Source organism: Hyalella azteca, unplaced genomic scaffold (genome assembly GCF_000764305.2).
Source record: "Hyalella azteca isolate HAZT.00-mixed unplaced genomic scaffold, Hazt_2.0.2 contig17509, whole genome shotgun sequence".
NCBI classification, from domain to species: domain Eukaryota; kingdom Metazoa; phylum Arthropoda; class Malacostraca; order Amphipoda; family Hyalellidae; genus Hyalella; species Hyalella azteca.
Genome location: NW_025947290.1, coordinates 86,799 through 106,166, shown reverse-complemented (window position 1 = coordinate 106,166; position 19,368 = coordinate 86,799). Strand labels below are relative to the sequence as shown.

General features: G+C 38.6%; 2 protein-coding genes across 3 annotated transcripts; both read left to right on the top strand.

Moving 5' to 3' along the window:
* Window positions 1-430: 430 nt before the first annotated feature.
* Window positions 431-3,929, top strand: LOC108664897 (transcription initiation factor IIA subunit 2). The gene is made up of 5 exons (XM_018151590.1): window positions 431-684; window positions 1,120-1,222; window positions 1,675-1,779; window positions 2,397-2,526; window positions 3,348-3,929. The coding sequence occupies exons 2-5, from the start codon at window positions 1,148-1,150 to the stop codon at window positions 3,365-3,367; spliced, it is 330 nt and encodes a 109-aa protein (XP_018007079.1). The 5' UTR covers window positions 431-684; window positions 1,120-1,147; the 3' UTR covers window positions 3,368-3,929.
* Window positions 3,930-5,031: 1,102 nt separating this feature from the next.
* Window positions 5,032-17,049, top strand: LOC108664903. 2 transcript variants are annotated; one of them, XM_018151601.2, is made up of 9 exons: window positions 5,032-5,878; window positions 7,812-8,029; window positions 8,964-9,101; window positions 9,661-9,717; window positions 10,352-10,513; window positions 11,013-11,103; window positions 15,101-15,280; window positions 15,613-15,726; window positions 16,160-17,049. In XM_018151601.2, exons 1-9 carry the CDS (start codon window positions 5,755-5,757, stop codon window positions 16,375-16,377), a joined length of 1,302 nt encoding a protein of 433 aa, XP_018007090.1. In that variant the 5' UTR covers window positions 5,032-5,754; the 3' UTR covers window positions 16,378-17,049. The 2 variants fall into 2 exon arrangements, with proteins under 2 accessions (XP_018007090.1, XP_018007089.1); XM_018151600.2 differs by lacking the exon at window positions 9,661-9,717 and having other exon boundaries at window positions 8,964-9,158.
* The last annotated feature ends 2,319 nt before the right edge of the window (window positions 17,050-19,368 follow it).

Here is a 19,368-nt window from a genome sequence, read left to right as displayed (position 1 = left end):
CTGCCACAACAATATTATCCAAAATTCACTCTAGTTGTGGTAGGTACCTATACTATATGTAATTTGTGACTTGGTATGGAAGATAAATCGAATGAATGGTGAGGGAACTTCTCTGTGCTTGCAGATGCTCTTTTTACAACACTTCTCTTTAACTTCACTTCTTGTTTGTCTGTCTGCTACAAATCTTATAATCGAAATTAACCACACTTCTACTTATCCTATCGATGAGTAAGTTAAGCACTTTTGTTGGCATCAATGAATTTTTGTAAATTACTCATTGTTTTCGATTATGGTTAATTGAATTATCTCCAAAAAATTGTCACAACAATATTATTCCAAAATTCACTCTATTTGTGGTAGGTACGGTACCTATATACCGTATGTAATTTGTGACTTGGTATGGTAGATAAATCGAATGAATGGTGAGGGAATTTCTCTGTGCTTGCAGATGCTCTTTTTATGTGACAATAAAGCTTTAGCAATCTAATGGTACAGTCTTGAAATTCAAATTCACTGAGAACAAGGTCATATGAAAACCTTGCTTTTTCAATATTAAGTACCTATTATCAACTTGTAAATGCATTGTCATTTTGTATTTTCAGACTAGAGTAAACTGTCTTTTATTCTTGTATTCATTCTTGATTGATTGTTTCTCCATTTTAAATTAGGGTCCCAACCACTGCTGTGAGTATCTTATCTTATGAAATTTTGATATCACCCTTTTATCCTGAATTTGTTCATATACTAATAACCCCTTGCATGACCGTAGTTTGAATAATCTTCAGTAACTGGCTGATTTTGATTATATTAACCATCACTAGCCTACAGCATCAAAGAATGTAACATAAAAATTACAATAATTGTATCTTGTGCCTATTGCAAAATCAAGGTTTTTAAATTTATATTCCCAGCTCATATGAAGAAATATAAAAGAATCCCTAGGCTTTATTTATTTACTTGAATGCATGGCAACTTGGCGGTTTCATAACACACTTTTGATACCCCATTTCCATTTGACTATACATTGTAATTTTGCAGCAATATTTTTTCACAAGTGATAAAACTTCAGTTGTACCAAATTCAAATATCAATATTCTAATTTCATATATTTTGTCTCAGCTTTTAGAAGTGACTTCCAGACTTCAAGATGGATGCCTACCAATTGTATCGCAATACAACCCTTGGCAGCACTTTACAGGAAACACTTGATGAATTTATTCAGGTAATTTAATTTCTACTGCTTTTTAAAGTAGCATTATCATAAAGCATAAGTAGTGTGTTGTCATTTCACTTGATATTTTAAGATTTAACTGATAGAGACTGATAAGGATCATTCATGTATTTAACTTGGCTTGCAGGGTCAGTTTTTTCAATAATCCTACTTTGTCTATTTGTTTAATATCATGTTTTGCCCCCTTTTCCTGACATGGAAATACAGTATAATATATAGGTACCTATTGCAAACTTACAATGGGAAGTACCTAGGTATAGCAATTATGGTGCTAAAAATTTAATTGTTCTTGTATCTTAGTTTTTTTTATGTAAACTCTACCTGGAGTGTTTCATTATTCTGTTGTAAATTTTTTCTTTAGAATGAAAAATGTACTCCTAGAATTGTTCATCAAGGACTATGATTTTTATCACTACCTAGTAATTATATTTTTTTACTTTCAGTTCCAGCAAATACCAACAGATTTGGCATTGAAAGTTCTACTGCAATTTGATCGTTCCATCAGCACTGCTCTGGCCACCAAAGTTCGCTCTAGAATCGGCTTCAAGGTAGCTCATATATGTAATTATTTATTTAATGGTTATTTAATATCATTCTTGTACAAGACCTTGATACAATAAGGTCAATCTGGAGGAGGTAATTATTTTTATCTTGAAGACAAGATCAGGTCAAAATTTCTTTCAATTGTGGCTACCCTAGAAATAGACACTCTTACAGTGGAAACATGAGAACAAAATTTTGGAGCCCTTGTAGGCCCAGTCGATTTGCACATTCGGAAGTAGCTTAATATTTAGGAGTGAGTTTGTAGAACAGGACATCATTTGGGACATAATCATAACATAATTGTACATTTTTCCCATGCTAAAAAACAAATGTAAGGAAGATCACTTTTCTTATTTTTAACAAGCAATTTGGATCATTGAATGCAAAAGTAATGAAGCAAAGAAGTGTATCTGTAGCTAGAAAATTCAACTATCAAGTTCTATCTATTCAAGTTTAAAATCTCATAATAATGGTAACAAATATGATGCAACAAATAATTAAATCGGCAAACTGGATTTAAACAAGATTGTACCTATTTTCCAACATATTTAAACCAAAAATGGGGGAAAAAATTAAATATTAACGGTTCCATGCAAAAGAAATAACGAAATTATCCTTCCAGACAGACAAACTGAACACCTACCGATTTTGCGACAATGTGTGGACCTTCTTCATGTCAGACGTGGAGTTCCGGGAAGTGCAAGACTTCATACAAGTAGACCGTCTCAAAATTGTCGCCTGTGACGGGAGAGGTGAGCAGCAACGTTCCAAAAGTCCTTCTAATTAATGTATCATTTAGCTTTTATGGCTCTAGAAATAGGTTTATCTTCTCATAACAATAAATGTTATGGTGCTGTCGAAAATAGAAGAAGCCGAGTTTCTGGCACATTTTGCTTGTGATGATCCTGTTCATTTATTAGTTATAGTATTGATGTGAAGTTCAAACCTCTTAACAATCCTTTGAATTTGTGTGGTCATGAAATTATTCATGTCACTTGTGGTTTTAACTTCAGCGTTTATTTAAACAATTTTATTACAGTTATACATCAAAAATTGTTTGAGTTACTGAAGCTTTGTTGACTCGTAAGTTTTCATGCCTCTGCCTGAATTTTCAAACAATTTATTAAATTCTTTTTAATGGTAATTTTAGTTATTAATTTTACAAAATATTTTATGGATGAGAATGAACATTATTTGAGAATTTTATTCCAGTGCACTCTATTACCCGCCTTTTTCGCTCGTTTGAATTGAAAGTTAACCATGAATTTAATAGCGAAAAAAAATCAAAGTAAATTCGCTTTTTAAATATTGAAACGGGCGAGATCCTTCGATCGTTTCTTCACTGTACTTAGGTCCTAATCTCTTGCGCATAAATTTGGCTTTCCTGCATTTATTATACTAGCATTCGTTACATTGTGAAAATGAAGATATAGCTTATAATTGAAACATTTACGATAAAGATATTGTCAATTCACTCAGCGTGTTTTCTCAGCTTGGAAATAAATTAGCGATAAAATCCCTAAGTTAAAGTACGAAATTTTTCATTTTTTTTTTAATTTCATGTTTGTTGCAGGAACTGAGGAGAAGAAGTGAAGTTTTATGGCACCCTCGGAATGATTAAGACCTGGCTACACCTGAATGATTAAGGATAATCACGGTTATATATTCATTGAAATCTGCTATATATTAAGTTTCACCACCTGATTCACTGTTAGAAATCCAAACTCGGACCCTTAAAGTTACATAAACCGATGAACGTAGTTGTGATGGGTACCTACTATTGGTCTACAAAAAATTTCTTAGGTTTTGGGAAACTAGTGTTTGATCATCTTGCCATCAAATATCTAAGGTAGCTTTTCTCTGCTTGATGAGCTTTCTTTGCATCTGCTGGTCTTCATCTTGATTAAATTTTGATAAGACGAGCGAAGTTTGTCGGGGTTTTTCTCAATGACTAAGAACAATCTTTGGATAATTTTTTACCCGCTTTTTCACCCTTTACCGATTTAATCCTTTCTTTAATCAATGTGAAGTTCTTTAAATGAAGAAATTTTCGTTCCTAGCTTGATGGAAATTCTCAATATGGTAGTATTGTTACTTGAATAATCCAGCCGCCATTGACATGTCTTCTTAAGTTATAAATAAAGGTATTTTTCATGATTTTCTTTAACTTACCTGCATTCTTCAGTGACATCCTAATAAATTTTAGCCAGGATCTAAACGTGAGCTTTCTTAATTGAAAGTAGCAAGTAGTTATGAATTATTACTGTGGTATTTCTCTTTTCTGATGAGTTGACACGTCGTGACGCACGAAATTCATGATAAACTTCACGCAGATGATCATAATGAGCTGACCCTTTCACAAAGCTCGGATTTCATGATTACCTTTTCACCATCATGTCGCTGATGTGAGGTATTCTAAATTCTCAACCTTGTTCGTTCCAAAATATTTAATTTCCATTTGCGTTAAAATTGCCATGTCTTTGCGGATATTTAGACGTCAGTTTCGCACCTTCATAACTCGAGGCAATCGAGAACGTTTCAGCTTTGCGTGTAAATTATAGATATTTATTGGATTATTATAAGGAACTTCATGAATATCTTCGTGTTTTTACTATGCTTGCAAACGTGTCAGTATTATCGTTCATATTAGTTTATGTGCAGACAATTGATCCGAACATTATTCCTACCTCAGTATTACAGAAGCAGACATAATTTACTCTCTACTCGAAATTTTAACGTTAACTTCTTACAATTTTTCTGCTGTTTTTTGTTACCACTTTCCCATGGTATTCTACCGTGAAACTCACGATACTTTTTCCGTGAAATTTGTGGACCTTCACCAGCGGCGCCAAAAAGGAATGTAAGAGCCTAAGGGATGTGTGATATCATCTGCGCAAACTAAGACTTTAGCATTTAGATAGGTAATTTGAAACACTAGCTTAACAGTACTCTTAGATAAAAACAAGAACGTCGTCCTAGATGAGACCCAGGAGCCGTTCTGAGGTGTGTAAGTAATGCAAACCGTAGCTTTAAATCGTGACAATCGAGACCTAGGACTGTCATGGTATTTAAGTAAAGCAACTCGTAGCTTAAATAAAGACCTGAGACTGTCCTGAGGTGTTTAAGTAAAGAAATTCGTAGCTTAAATCGCGACAATCGAGACCTGGGACTGTATTATTTATAGCCGCAGCGCGCTGCAGTAGCCAAGTGCGTGTTTTACACGACAACGCTGCAACAGGCGCTCGAGGACAGTCGCATACACAGAAGTCTTACGGTACGACCAGCAGCACTGCTGTCAAAGTCTGTCCCTTCCTAGAAAGATAACTTGCAGACCGATGATTTTTAATGCATAACGAACGGTGATAATATATCGTTACGAGCAGTGATTATTTGACATGCGAGATATAGTTATGGAAATCTTGATTGGAAGAAATTAATATTAAATTTTGACGACGTACTTGCTCAAACTATGATGAAAAGTGGGTGTTGAATTTTGACGATGTTTAAACTTGAACTGCGATAAAATTTGGTGTAATTATTTTACGAGGAAATTGCTGCCGAAAATCGATAACTACCTAGAGGTATTGTTACAGGTCGCCAAAAATTGTAAATTTCAGTATACAACAATGCTCAAACATGGACTTTATTCTTCATACATGAGCGAGTTTTCTATGAAATTTTGATAACTTTGCGGTGCAATATTCGGCTCGCATTCCCGTGAAATTCGTTAAATATTTTTGTACAGTGAATCACATAAAAAAAAACAGTGTCCACTGTGAAGTTCCCTATAACTTGCTAGGGTCGCACTCCTCATGTTCTAATTTTTGCCCATTGAGTGAGTTTTCGATGAAATTTTGATAACTTTTCCGTGTAATCTTCCGTGTGCACTCCCGTGAAATTCATGGAATATTTTTATACAGTAAATTGCGTCTAAGAACTAGTGTAGGAGTTCCTAGGGAGCTGAGGTCACAATCATCATCATGAATTTCCTTTACTACAAAAACCTCGGCGGCGAGGAGAAGACAACCTCCTCGTATTCTTCAGGATACAAGAAGAAAAAACTTCCTGCCAAAAAATCTACTGGCAGAGGAGCTAACGCGGCAGGTACGTTTTTTATGTATATTCTAAGTAGTATAAATTGTATTTGCCTAGCAGATTGTTTGAGTTCTCGAACTATACATTGTTCAATTTTACATAATTTTTAATTTATGGTTCAAAATGGTATCTTTATGGTATCTTTGGTTCAGTTTCTATTCAAAATATTTTCTTGTATATCGAACATAAGCTATTTGATTAATTGATGAATAACGTTTTCAATTTTTTATGCAGCTATTTGAGATCTTAATAAATTTTAGTTGAACTTGGTGCTTAATGCGTTCCGTTAGTCGAAAAATATGGGCTGTTGAAGGCTTACAATTATTTTTATCCGAGTCTGTAGATCATTTTCTTGAGATTTTATTTTTTTTTCATCGCCATGCAGCTGAGGCCACTGCTCGCAAACCTTGACAGCAGTCGGTGCTTTTTCACCGTAATTAGTACTGAAGAACGAAGCATCTAGCGTGACTTGAAACAGCGGCTGGTTTTGAAGTTTGAGTGAGATTTAATTCGTTGGATGTTTTAAAACGAACTCTGTTACAATCACGAGTGTTGTATACACTATGCGCTGACGGAAATCCAAATGTAACGGTATTTTATTATCATATTAACAATGACTCTTGAATAACAGATCAATCGGAGATATTCAAGGTTGATATCGATTTATTAATGATATGTTCACGATTTACGTAGAAAATTTTATTCAAAGGTATCAATGTATCATGTAGATAATCTGAATAATATCTTTGATTCATGCAGCTTACATTGATAGAGATCAAGGTGAGTCGTGCTAGTAAGATGGCAATAATATGAAAATATCTTGCTAAACGTTTTAACAGGCTAAATTTCAAGCTGACTCATGCAACTGCGATGTCAATTGATTATAATATTTACCCAGGGTTCAGAAAATAATAAAAATAAAAAAAATAATAATAATTATAATAAAAACAGCGATTTCAGCGTTTGTTAGGCCGTAGGCCTATCACCGAATCTTCGCATCACAGAATATTCACAGCTTTAAGTATTGGGCCACCCTGCTAAATCTTAAAATATTTCTCTCCAAATCATTTAATTTATTAACAATTGTTTACCAATGTTCAAAGCAATGCGAATGCGATGCAATTGAAGAGAAATACTTTACCCATATTTAAAGCTGGACTATTCAATATTTTTACCAAAAATCCTGCATATGTGATGCAAATTAGAAATATTTTACAAATTTCTAGAAGCGATTTTAAATCTACCGTCCGTTGAAAAGATCTGATCAAAAGGCCAGTCTAGTCAAGAAAAGTACAAGAATCGGCGACAGGCCTATCTAGGCCTATTCTTTAATGCCGACGATACTATACTATACTATACTATAGGTACTATACTATACTATGACTCTTGAATAACAGATCAATCTGAGATATTCAAGCTTGATATAGATTTATTAATGATATGTTCACGATTTGCGTTAAAAAACGTTATTCAAAGGTATCATGTACATAATCTGATTAATATCTTTGATTAATACAGCTTACATTGATAGAGATCATAGTGAGTCGTGCTAGTAAGATGGTAATAATATGAAGATATCTTGCAGACCTTTCTAACAGGCTAAATTTCAAGCCGAGTCATGCAACTGCGATGTTAATGGAATATTATATTTAACCAGTGTTTAAATAATAATAATAACAGTAATAATAATAATAATAATAATACCAGCGATTTCAGCGTTTGTTAGGCCGTAAGCCTTTCACCGAATCTTCACATCGCAGAATATTCACAGCTTTAAGTATTGGGCAATGTTCAAAGCAATGCGTATGCGGTGCAATTAAAGAGAAATACTTTACCCATATTTAAAGCTGGACTATTCAATATTTTTACCAAAAATCCTGCATATGTGATGCAAATTAGAAATATTTTACAAATAATAAAGCCTAACTTTACCCGTCATCAGGCCACTCTGAGTCATGCGAGTGCGACGTGTGTTCAAGTCAGTTCCCCCTACGTACGCACCTCATGCTCGACATGTCTTACTCACGTCTCGACCCCAGCGGAGCCGCTGCCCGTAAGACCAGCGGAGGGACAGGCGGGTCCGGCGTGACGTTTTCCTTCTTCGGCAGGTCCAGGAAACCGCTCATCAGCAAGGAGGACAGGCGGCCTAGCAGCAGCAAGGTAAGTTTTGCTCGTTATTGTCGTATATTTTATTATACTTTTCCAAAATAGTCTAACATGTACCATTTTAATTGTTCGGTTTTTTGAATTAATGAAATTAAATGAAAAATGCATCGAAATAAGTTGTAAATTTATGTAAATGAATGCATGACTGTTGTAATTACTTCTGAAATAATTTATTTTAGGATGTGAAACAAACCGTCCCAGACATCGTGAACAGTTCCTATTGCCTTGTCTGGTGGAAGTTGCACAAGCCAGCGTCATTGAATTTTCTACCTCAATCGTACTTTAATAATCGTTCTTCATTTGTGCATTTGGCGTAACTCGTAAATTCATGTCCCGGAAATAACTATAGCTCTGGAAAAAGACTCCTCCTTCCATTGATTAAAAAATCTTGAAACGCGTTCGAACTTAGATATGCGCAACCTTTTAACCCTTAATACTCTACCAGTGATACTCGTATAATTTATGCGAGCGACGACCTTTTATTAAAATCCCTAACGACAAGTAAGGGATCCCTTGAAGGTAATGAAAAATAGTTTAGAACTTTTTATCAAAATGCACATCCAAGTGCAGGATTCACTTCTGCGAACACATGCAGATGGTTCTGTGTACACCGCTGGTTATGTGTGCAGAGATGGTTCTGTTTTCTACGCGTGCGATTAGTGACCAGAGAATTCGTTGAAAACTTATTAGAAAGGTGTGAATCGATGTTTCTGTGGGCACGACTGGTTCTGTGTGCACAGATGGTTCTGTGTGCACAGATGGTTCTGTGTGCACAGATGGTTCTGTGTGCACAGATGGTTCTTTGTGCTAAGATTGTACTGAGTCCCCAGATGGCTTTGTGTGCACAGATGGTTCTGAGGCGCAGTGGCTCTGTGTGCAGAGAGGGTTCTGCTGCACGAATGGTTTAGAACCCCTCATGTATGTGCAGGTTACACTCAGCACGTGTGCGGGAATTCCCATGCCAGACCCGATGTTGCCCCGACAGCCCCAGCAGCTACAGCTCACGGCGCCCCACACTAACGCCCCTCAGGTCAATGAGCATGTCACCCTACACACCCTCAAGCAGGACTGCTTCATGATACCCGTCGGCAGGATGAGCAGGTTCTTCCCCGCCGGCCATCCTGTGAGTTTTTAACAAAGTCGAAGTTTGTATAGCAGTTTTATATTTTTTTAATGTAAATTCCTATTCAATAATTCCACGCTGGTTATATATTTTTTCAAAATTTAAATTTCTATCCAATCGTTTCACGCTGGTTAGCACTCTATAAACGAAAACATTCTGAAATTACTTTTAGGTTAAGGACGAGTTGTACAAGCAGAGTAATAAGAATGTTATACATAGAGGAAAATTTTCATTGCTGATACTATCAGCAAAAATAGTAACAGATCTGGTTCGCTTGACAATGAACCTTTCTTAAATGTTGTTGGTCGCCTGCCGAAGACCACCACTGCCCTGGATGTAATGGACCATCATGATGCCTGCCTTCCGGAACGTAGCCTTCAACACTTCAAGCCGTCCGTATCTAGGCCGTGGGTCGAACCAGCCCTCGGTCGAACGGCCACTTGTCGAAAGACGCTAAATTTTGGAACAGAATGAGCATGTCACCCTACACACCCTCAAGCAGGACTGCTTCATGATACCCGTCGGCAGGATGAGCAGGTTCTTCCCCGCTGGCCATCCTGTGAGTTTTTAACGCAGTCGAAATTTGTATAACAGTTTTATATTTTTTAATGTAAATTTCTATTCAATCATTTCACGCTTGTTATCACCCCATAAACAAAAACATTCGGAATTTAATTTTAGGTTAAGGACGATTTGTTCAAACAGAGTAATAAGAATGTTATACATTTAGGCAATTTTTTTTGCTGATACAATCAGCAAAAGTATTACCAGATTTGGTTCGCTTGGCAATGAACCTTTCTGACATAATTAAGTCTCGTCCGCTGGCCATCCCGTAAGTTGTTAGAGCTTCGTTGGTGAGTTCACTTCTGTTAACACGTAAAAACCCAACGTATTACATCCCAAGTACTGCTGGGATTACAGAATTTGTGTTTCTTTATTTAGTCACGTGCACTCAATTGTCGTTAGAGTGCTGATGGATCAGAACAACGTAACGTATTAAAACATGTTCCTTTATTAATCCGTATGCGAGTTGGTTGTTGATAATTTGGGTCCTTGAAAAAGGTGCCAATTTCGAATTAGTCACAATTTCATAGATTATTGTAAGGATGGTCAAGTTCAACGTTATCAAGTGACGCTTGAGTCATCAATTGGGCTGTAAAAAATCATAACATTATTTGCCTTGCACGTCTTAGATTCCAAGTTTCGGTGAGTCTGGCCGCGTCCGCATGCTGGAGACTGCGGATCCGCACCTGAAGCTCGTCTACCACCTCATGACGCCCTGCCAGCCCCTCCTCCCCTCCATGAAGTCCCCACTCTTCGAGCCACACAAGCACCAGAAGGAGTGCGTCAGTAAGGTATTATTGATACAGTTTATACTGTAGTTTTTCAAACTAAACTACAGTCAGACTACGTTCTGAAATTCGACAACTTTCTGGAACTAAAAAAGTTTCATGAAGTAAAAAAGTTTCCAGAACAAAAAACGTTCTAGAACTAGACAACTATCTACCTAGAACCAGATGACTTTTTAGAACTAGACAACTTTCTAGGACTATTTCATTCTAAATGCAGCTAAGTAAGCGATTAAACTGAGGAATTTCTTAAAATTGGTACGAGAGATTCAATAAATTTATTGGCTGAACGTCATTCACAGTCATTTAACTAAAACCTCGTCGTATGACCTAATAATTAAAGATAAATACTCTCGGTATTGAGATCTAAAACAATTATGCCATGAAATTGAATAGGTTTTAACTTCATTCAAGCATCTGTCTGTCGTATAGTCAATATAAGCTTTGAATGTTAATCAACGCATGTCCCAGACAAGAAACTCTGAATTACTTTATAAAACATCAGGCCTTCAAGACAGCGGCCGTGGCAGTGTCGTGTCCGCAACTACAGGGCATGGTGCTCATGAACCTCGAGAAGGAGTGCGAGGACGGCAGAGGTTGGTCTCGAGAGACATGCGATGCTTCAAACTATAACTGATGAGAAATACTAAAATTAAGTTGTTGTGTTCACTATGCATCCTTCTAATAATAAAGGTTCAAATCTCGAAATATAATAGTCGAGTATCACCAGGTAAATTACACTAGTATAAACCACAGAAAGTTTTGAAGTACTATTAAATCGTCAATTAATTCTGTAATATTTCACAACGACACACATAAACTAACGTGATCAATTAACTTATCATGGTAAAATAGCCTAAATGAAATGCTTTATGAAATACAACAACTCAACCATAGCAACAATAATCGCATCTAATTTTTTACAACAATAAGCGCATTCACCGTAACCTAAGCCGTATTGGGAGGTGTCACGACGTTGTCATCAATTCGTTAGAATACCCAAATAAACGCTCAGACGATGTTGGTGTACTTTCATTTGCAAATTGCAGCTAAAAAAGTCACCACTGATACTTATGCAATGCCTGCTGGCAGACGGGGAGCCAGTGGATGCAGTACCTCGATTTTGCCAAAAAAATTGACAGTGTTCCGCATGAGCGGAACACCGAATGTTGCGTAAAGTGAAATTTCTGTGAATAGGGGAATTGTATTACAATGGATCAGAGATTTTCTAGTGAGTAGGAAATCGCGCTCATCAGCATGTTTTCACAGATTGCCAGATGGCTTAAAAACGATCAAATCCGCGGACAAAAAAGGCCGAAAGTGCCAAAAATTTAATATTTCATACTAATTTGTAAGTTACGGTACAAAGGTTTAATTTTATTTTTTTTTACTTTGTTCAATACAATATGGATGTACCGCCTTAATAATTTTTTGCCGACCAACGCAAGTCAGAACTTAAAACTAAATCGCGGAATTTATCCCATGAAAAGACCATCGGGTAACCCTGTCCTAAATTGCTAACATGTCTGCTGTAGCTGAAAGCGACACGCGACGTAAACAAAGCGTCGACGGTGTCACCGCGTCTTGTGTTGACAAGAAGAAACCTTGAGCTAGTCTTACGGTTTGTGAGTCCCATGAGCTCAAGGTCTTGACGGTTTCATTTGTTATTTGCGTTTTGATCTGTCCTGGGACTGTTTTTTTTCATCGGGTTGCATTAAATTAAAAAAGGAATCCTTTTATCTCTATTTTTTCTATTATTTCTCATCGAACTTCATCTGTGTTATGACCATATTTATTTCGTTATAAATTTGTCACTATTCCTGTCATTTAATCTCCTTTGCATATTACAAAATTTAATTTTCATTGTAGTAACGTTTCTCAGTGATTTTGTTCGATCTCGAACGGTGTTTTCAAGCACTCTATAGTATGATTTCTCTTTTTAGTAGCTCCTTATACCTCTGCAGTCTAGAATTCTTTAACACTTGATCTCCACTCTTATTTAACTAATATTTTTAGCATAATTTGTGCTGGTTTATATTTTAAAGAATATTTCTCTGGAACTTGCAACCTCTCTCCTTATATCGTCTCGTCAATCAAACGAGCTATTAACACGTCTCAAATTACTTGCTCCTGTGTTTCCTTTGATTTGCCCATTATGTTCATTGTTTCGCTGTCCTGTTGCACGCTCGTTATAAATTCGATCTCGCCTGTCAAGTTTAGTGTTCTTTGTCTGAGGGAATCTTCCCTTCTATGGCTAAAGGTAATTCATACGTCATCTCTTCTCATCGCGCGCCTATATTCCACGCGCTGCATCGCTCACTTAAGCCCCGCTGTATCGCTCGGATATGACACGCTGTATCGTTCGGATAAGCCCCGCTGTATCGCTCGGTTATGACACGCTGTATCGCTCGGTTAAATCACGCTGCATCGCTCGGATAAGTTACGCTGTATCGCTTGGTTAAGCCCCGCTGTATCGCTCGGATAAGTCACGCTGTATCGCTCGGTTATGACACGCTGCATCGCTCTGATAAGTCACGGTGTATCGCTCGATTAAGCCCCGCTATATCGCTCGGATAAATCACGCTGTATCGCTCGGTTAAAGACCCGCTGTATCGCTCGGATAAGTCACGCTTCATCGCTAGGTTAAGTCACGTATTTTTATAATCCTTCCTCGAACAACCGAGCAGCTGTGCGTCGTAACACGCTCGAGCGGCCACGTGCGTGCGAATTGGTGCGTTAATTAACTCTCTTCTCAGCGCCAAGTTTCGTGTGCGACTCAGCGAGGTTTCGCTTCCCTTTTTGGCATCGTGCCCCTTGGTTTTATTTTAGATGTGTGACCTTAGCATTAACATTGTCTTACTTTGCAGAGATCGATAGTGTTGTCAATAGTGTTAATACGATCGATTATACCTTCAAACAAGCTTCTTCTGAAGTTTGTTTGTATAGTGTCATCGTACTTAGCAAAACCTCTTACATGCATCATTTCTGAAGTATTTTCCATTTAAGCGAGTGATCTAATAATGTCACTGAGTAAAATATCCCTTAAGGCCCTGATTGAAAGCCGAGCGAAGTCTGAGAGCGAGGTTTTCTCGACCAAGTTTTGGGTTTGAGGTTTTTTTCATCAAGTCTGCCACTTTTTTACTTTTTTCGAGATGTAAAAGGGTTGCAATTTTTATTTTCCATTGAATGGTATACTCGGCATTCCTTGATCAGCTCCTTGTTGTAAATATTCTTTCTCAAAAAATAGTTATGATCGAGCCTGCTGATACGCGGGGAAAATCCCGCATACTAGCTGCTCAAATAGAGGCGTTGTGAGAAAGTTTGAGGGGAAAGAGGGCTTCGTAAATTACTCGACTGTCAGTTCACGACGGGCGGCATGGTGTCGGGAACTCAATGAGAGGCGAATAATAATACATACGTGGCCAGTGGTCGGCCTAGTCCAATTAGTTATAGCCGACCGTTGGCCATTCCTCGGCCACCTGAAAGCGACCAGTTGCCGCAAGAAAGGGGCTGGGTAGGGTATCATATTACAAAGAGTACAAGCTCGAGGGTAGCGACTGGCCGAGCTTCGGGCAGATCAAGGATTTTACACGATGGTCGCGAAAACCTCGCTCTCAGACTTCACACGGCTTTCAATCAGGTCCTTAAGAGGCCGGTGGAGCGGCCGCCAGGCGCGTTAATCCCTACGAGGGTTCTTAACAATAAAGGCAACCAATAACTCTCCTCCTAAATAAGATACAAGTCTGAAATTTGGAATGGCGATCTGGCTAATTATTTCCAATTAAAGGACAGTAAGATATATTATGTAAACTATGTATTATCACTTTTATCACGAACAAAAATTTTAAACCATATGAAGATCGTTAAATGAGCGACTTTTTCCAGCGCGACAACATTTTCTAACATTTTCGCGACACAAGTTAATTTAACTATTTATTCTTCATTGATCTCTACACAAAGCATTTCTGAATCATTCTTTTAGCATTAGATATTAGTCGACATTATTAGTGGTGAGTGAAAATTCCGTAGATTTAAGCAAGACCTGACTCATTGTCGTACCGGGTGTAGGCGCAGCCTACCCTATATGGCAATAAATCTTTTGTCGTTCAAGGTAAACATTCCTTCTTCCCTCCCTCTTCTCTTCGCAGTTCCTTTCGATCAGCTTTCAAAGCCCTTGTCTGAAGCTGCGGAGTCTTTTAAAGGGTCTAAACTAACAATGCATGTTTCCATGCATCTTCAATAATATGAAAATGTTGTTAAGATAAGGTTATTAGTAAGAAAACAACCAATTTGATAAAAGAGTACAATTTCGTAGAAAAATTAGTAGTATGACGCTCGCTGATTAAAAATGTAGAGGAGGGGGAGTAGAGGAGGGGAATGTGCAGCCAGCCGTTAGAAGGCAGAGCCTGGCCCGAGAAATTTTAACCCCGTGAGGCCGTGTGGGCTCGATGCGGCGTTCAGCGACCGCTCCACCTGACTCTTAAGCGAAGCCTTGCTATTTCCTCCTTATTTTCCATTTAATTTAATCCACTTAAAGATAAATATAATGAACAAAATCTTCCTTAACTGCAGCCTGTTTATGTCCTCCTGCAGTCGAGTTCTCGTTCATGATCGTGTGGATTGTAGACGTGCGAGCGTGCGACGCTACGAGCGTCATCAAGAAGGTGCGGCAACACACACTCGAGTTCCTGGACCCCACGAGGACCGGCTACACCTGCGACCACTTCTTCGACGTGTACGACGAGGTCGTCACGCTTGCCCGTCCACCTCTAGGTTGGTCATGCTCCCGCCGGGCACTTGACGTTGAAATAACGTCGATTCAACGTTATTTCGACGAAATCGGTTCGTAATCAACGTTGTTTTATCGTCATATGCCTGGATGGGCTCTTTTACACTAGTGCAATGTTCAAGTTTTGTCAGATCTTAACGAACCACCAGCATTTCACTCGAATATTAACGTTGCACGTGATACTCATGTATATCATGCTTGCTACCCGTGTTAAAAATGAAGTATTTAATCCGTGTAACTAGCATTAAACGCTAGTGCATTCTACTCGTGTGATAAATTGAGTATTTAATTCGTGTAACTTGCATTACGCCTGCAGAGAAGTTGTCTAGGAGGGCGAACAGCGCGTCCACAGGTTACATCATCACCGTGTACCGGGTCTTCGAGGGCGATGACGGCCAAAAGTTCGAACGCAACTGGCTCACATGGACAGGTATTGGGTGCAGTGCAACGAGGCTTATCTTGAATTTCATAACTTAAATTAAAATCTTAGTAACAGTAGCATCACCACATTTTCCATAAATGACAAATAATAGAAGTAATGATCCATCCCATACAAAATTTTTGGCAACTACCGTGTCGCGGCACCGAACAGTCATGTACAGCATCTCTGTAGAAAACTATGCAGCGGCATTGAACAATCATTTATAATATGTGTTTGGTGGATACCGTGTAGCGGCACTGATCAATCATGTACAATGTGTGTCCGTAGAATGACATATTAACAAAAATAGTATCGCCATATCTCATAATTTCTTCACTCTAAACTGAAATTATTTCTTCTGAATTTAGAACTTGATAGTCAAGTGTCAATTGCAGAAATCAGTGCAACAATGTGACCGATCTTAAACAGCATTTATTTCCAGGGGCTAAGACTCTCTACCGAAGCCTGACCCAAGACTTGGAGTTGCGACGCTTCACTTTACACAAATCCTCCCCAAGAAACGGCATCCTGCGCTACATTTTAGTGTGCGACTGCGCCAACTTTTTGACGCACATCTCAGTAGCCGTGAAGGCGGTGCCTATGCTGCGTATGAGACTGTGCGGCGACATAGGGCTTTACCGGCCAATATGTACCTTGTGAGAACCAACTTCCAGTGCTCCAAGAAGCTGGCTCTTCTTTTATATTCCCAATGTTTTATCATCTAAGTAGAATTTAGGGTCATGAATAATGATGCGGATTGAACCTAACTGATCCGAATGTGGTATCGTACGAATGTTTTATACCTTCCCGTGGTTAGAACTATGAATGGCATTAATGCACCAGAAATTTGCCATTACCAACCTGTGCGTGCCATCAAAATTGATCAAAGTTGTGTTTTTTAGCTGATCGTTTTGACAATTGGTTGAATAATGTACCGTCATTTATATGAACCACATTGAAGGCAGTGTAATGGCACTTGGTTATGTAAGATGGCCATTCCATATGCCAGCCACGAAAGTTACAAAATATCCCTCGTATTATCGAGGGAGCTTTTCATTCGTCATTTCCCACGTACTACATTTGTATTTCATGTTGCGTTTACTGGAACTGGCAATGGTAATACTCACGTTATAGTGACAATAAGCAAAGGATTTAGTTTGACTTAAATGTAGCATCCTCTTATATTGTAACTATAAGGAAACTCGCATAATGTCAATTGCAATTGATATTTCTTACATGGTGAAGAATGTGTCAAATTACAGTGAAGAATGTGTCAAATAAAGCGCAATTGCAAGATGATCTTGACAGCATAGTTAACTGGGCTGATACGTGGCAGCTGCGGTTTAATGCTGTCCAGGGGCCACGGCTATAAGCTAAAAAAATTGCGCTGCATCTTCTCCACGCGACAAAATTTCTTCTCGCTTCGAATCACCGACATGTGGAACAGCCTCCCCGATGACATCGTTGGAGCTCCAAGTATGAACGCGTTCAAGAACAGACTAGGTAAAGTTATGGAAAAATATATGTTCAGATTTGAAATGCCTAGCTCCTTATCGAACCCGGTGGAAGTCTAGTAGCTACTTCAAACTATCGCCAGTCATGAAAATATCCGGTCAAATGACACGAGTTTAGATCTATGAACAAGGCACGAAAAGGAAAAGAATCTGCGACAGGCCACATCAGGCCTACATTTCAGCGCCGACATCATTATGTTATGTTATGTTATGGTGAAACCTATTACTTCAGCATAGCAGTAAGATTTATGCTACATCATTTCTACATTAGTTGCTGACAATAGAATTCAACGTTTTTAGCGTGTAATCAACGAAGGAAGTTTCATCCTTGCGGGAATTGGCACGATGACTTAGTCACCCAGTTTTGAACGCAATATTTACATAATATAGGACTTGCATTCAGCACGTTCGAATTTCCTCCGTCAAGCACTGATTCTGCAGACGCTAATAAATGTGACAAATCTAACTTTAATCAAGAAATTTTTAATTAAAACTTGCTCTTTTATCCTTTCCTCTAACGTTTGGAGTTTACATGATAAAAACTTGAAATTTTCTATTCGATTAAACGGGGAGACAGCTATTAGTGTTGAAATTCTCCAATATGAAAGCGTTCCTAAGACTTGACTGGATTGCCTACTTCTTTCAAGGTTACCATCTCAGTAGAAGAATACAGTAAGTGGTAGTTGGGTACTAAGCATATTTCTTGACGATGTCTTGAGCGAAGACTCCCAGGCTGTGTTTAATGCAAGCACGCAACATTTTGGCTATTTGCCCACGGCTTTTGCTTCGGCGGCTTGATGTTATCTAGCTGATTGATTCATTTCCAGGAAGGGAAATGGCACCTATGGCTTTAGGCACTTAATCACACAGGCTAATATGCCCTCTAGCGTGATTACGAGCGGAAAGGAATAGATATTGAATTATGGGCAAAGGCTATTCAGGGGTCTATACTGCGTCCCCCGTAGTGTCGTCGTGAAGTGCGGTGTGAAGGACACTTCAGATTTTTGTAGTGCGCGTTATGCTTTTGGCCCAATTTAGCATACCAGCCGTAGTGTTCCATGCCGCACTATGGCTTGCAGTGCGTAGTGCTACTTCATAGTGCTAGTGCCCTATTTAGCATGCCAACCGTAGTGTTCCATGCCGCACTATGGCTTGTAGTGCGTAGCGCTACTTCATAGTGCTAGTGCCCTATTTAGCATGCCAACCGTAGTGTTCCATGTCGCACAACGGCTTGTAGTGCGTAGTGCTACTTCGTAGTGCTAGTGCCCTTTTTAGCTTACGGGCCACTTAACCGCCCAGCAACCACGCTGATTTTGACCAGAACTGTCGCAGGAATTAAGCTGGAATCGAACGCAAAAATCTACGCCTAAACGACCCATCAATTGGAGGTCAACTCACTCTGAAACTTCACAACCAGCAGAGCGACTTAATATGACTGTAAATGAATTTTAAGGTGTCACTAAACGATCAAGACGATCAAGCGGCTTGACCAATAAATAATTTGCGTTAAACGATTGACTCGAGCCCGATTGACCGTGTAGGAACCCGTTTGACTTGGTGGTGATTAGTAGAAAATTTTAATGATTCAAGCGGTTGAAGGAGATGATTGATCGTTTAGAGGTATTTCCTGCAAACATTTCCCTGCACCATGGCGTGCAGAACCGTTGAATGTGAACTTCCCGGTTACTCTTAACAGGGAGGTCATTTGTTTGTCTTAACATAACATAACATAATGATGTCGGCGCTGAAAATGTAGGCCTGATGTGGCCTGTCGCTATTCTTTTCCTTTTCGTGCCTTGTTCATAGATCTAAACTCGTATCATTTGATCGGATCTTTTCATGACTGGCGATAGTTTGAAATAGCTACTAGACTTCCACCGGGTTCGATAAGGAGCTAGGCATTTCAAATCTGAACATATATTTTTCCATAGCTTTATCTAGTCTGTTCTTGAACGCGTTCATACTTGGAGCTCCAACGATGTCATCGGGGAGGCTGTTCCACATGTCGGTGATTCGAAGCGAGAAAAAATTTTGTCGCGTGGAGAAGTTGCAGCGCAATTCCTTGTTTTCCTTTACTGCCTTCGTTATTGCTGAGAAAGTTTACATTATGATAGACTCAATAGTCTGAGCAGCGATG

Excerpts from the sequence above, each read along its gene's own strand:
- LOC108664897 (XM_018151590.1), top strand. The coding sequence starts at position 1,148 with ATGGATGCCTACCAATTGTATCGCAATACAACCCTTGGCAGCACTTTA. Across the intron at positions 1,223-1,674 it reads CACTTGATGAATTTATTCAG|TTCCAGCAAATACCAACAGA; the intron begins GTAATTTAATTT and ends TTTTACTTTCAG. Across the intron at positions 2,527-3,347 it reads TGTCGCCTGTGACGGGAGAG|GAACTGAGGAGAAGAAGTGA; the intron begins GTGAGCAGCAAC and ends TGTTTGTTGCAG.
- LOC108664903 (XM_018151601.2), top strand. The coding sequence starts at position 5,755 with ATGAATTTCCTTTACTACAAAAACCTCGGCGGCGAGGAGAAGACAACC. Across the intron at positions 8,030-8,963 it reads GGCGGCCTAGCAGCAGCAAG|GTTACACTCAGCACGTGTGC; the intron begins GTAAGTTTTGCT and ends ATGTATGTGCAG. Across the intron at positions 10,514-11,012 it reads AGAAGGAGTGCGTCAGTAAG|GCCTTCAAGACAGCGGCCGT; the intron begins GTATTATTGATA and ends ATAAAACATCAG.